The 545-nt window shown below is 39.3% G+C and overlaps 1 protein-coding gene across 1 annotated transcript in view; it reads right to left on the minus strand.

Moving 5' to 3' along the window:
- The window catches only part of LOC119591168 (glycerol-3-phosphate acyltransferase 3-like), a gene marked incomplete in the record, with an annotated part of 9,730 nt that overhangs the window by 5,199 nt on the left and 3,986 nt on the right, over nucleotides 1–545 (minus strand). Inside the window, 1 exon segment of the mRNA XM_037939877.1 lies at nucleotides 440–545. Within this exon segment, the coding sequence (XP_037795805.1) occupies nucleotides 440–545 (106 nt within the window).

Here is a 545-nt window from a genome sequence, read left to right on the forward strand (position 1 = left end):
AGAAACAGAAAATGATGTTAATGATTTTTACTGCCTATTTTCAACCACAATAAATGTAGAAGTATCATATAAGTATCGTCATCTATATTGTAACAGTAATTATTGTAGCCTTTTTAGCGAAATATAGAAAGGCGTACTCAGCATCTGTATGGTTTGTAAAATTATAAGTAATAAATATCCCTTACTTCATTTAGGTCAGAGAGACATGATAACCTACCATGAAAAATGAATCAGTAAATGATTTTTTTCTTTTGAATCATTATTGTTAAACAGGATTGTGGCGCTGAAGATAGCTGTATTAATTATATCATGGCAGAACAGATGCGAAATCTAGCCTATAAATTATGGTTTAAAGAGTGTGTTTGATAAAACAAACCGTAGCATTTCAAAAGGGCGATCATAGTGAATGTTTTTGTGTGTTTCAGCCACCCTCCCTCACCTGGCCACGACGGAGATGGCGCCGGCCACGAAGTCGAAGCACCAGCTGACCACCCAGGCGTTGACGCGCTTCTTGAAGCGGGTGTCGGGCAGGAGGCCCACGGCGG

This window comes from Penaeus monodon, chromosome 28 (assembly GCF_015228065.2).
Source record: "Penaeus monodon isolate SGIC_2016 chromosome 28, NSTDA_Pmon_1, whole genome shotgun sequence".
Taxonomy (NCBI): domain Eukaryota; kingdom Metazoa; phylum Arthropoda; class Malacostraca; order Decapoda; family Penaeidae; genus Penaeus; species Penaeus monodon.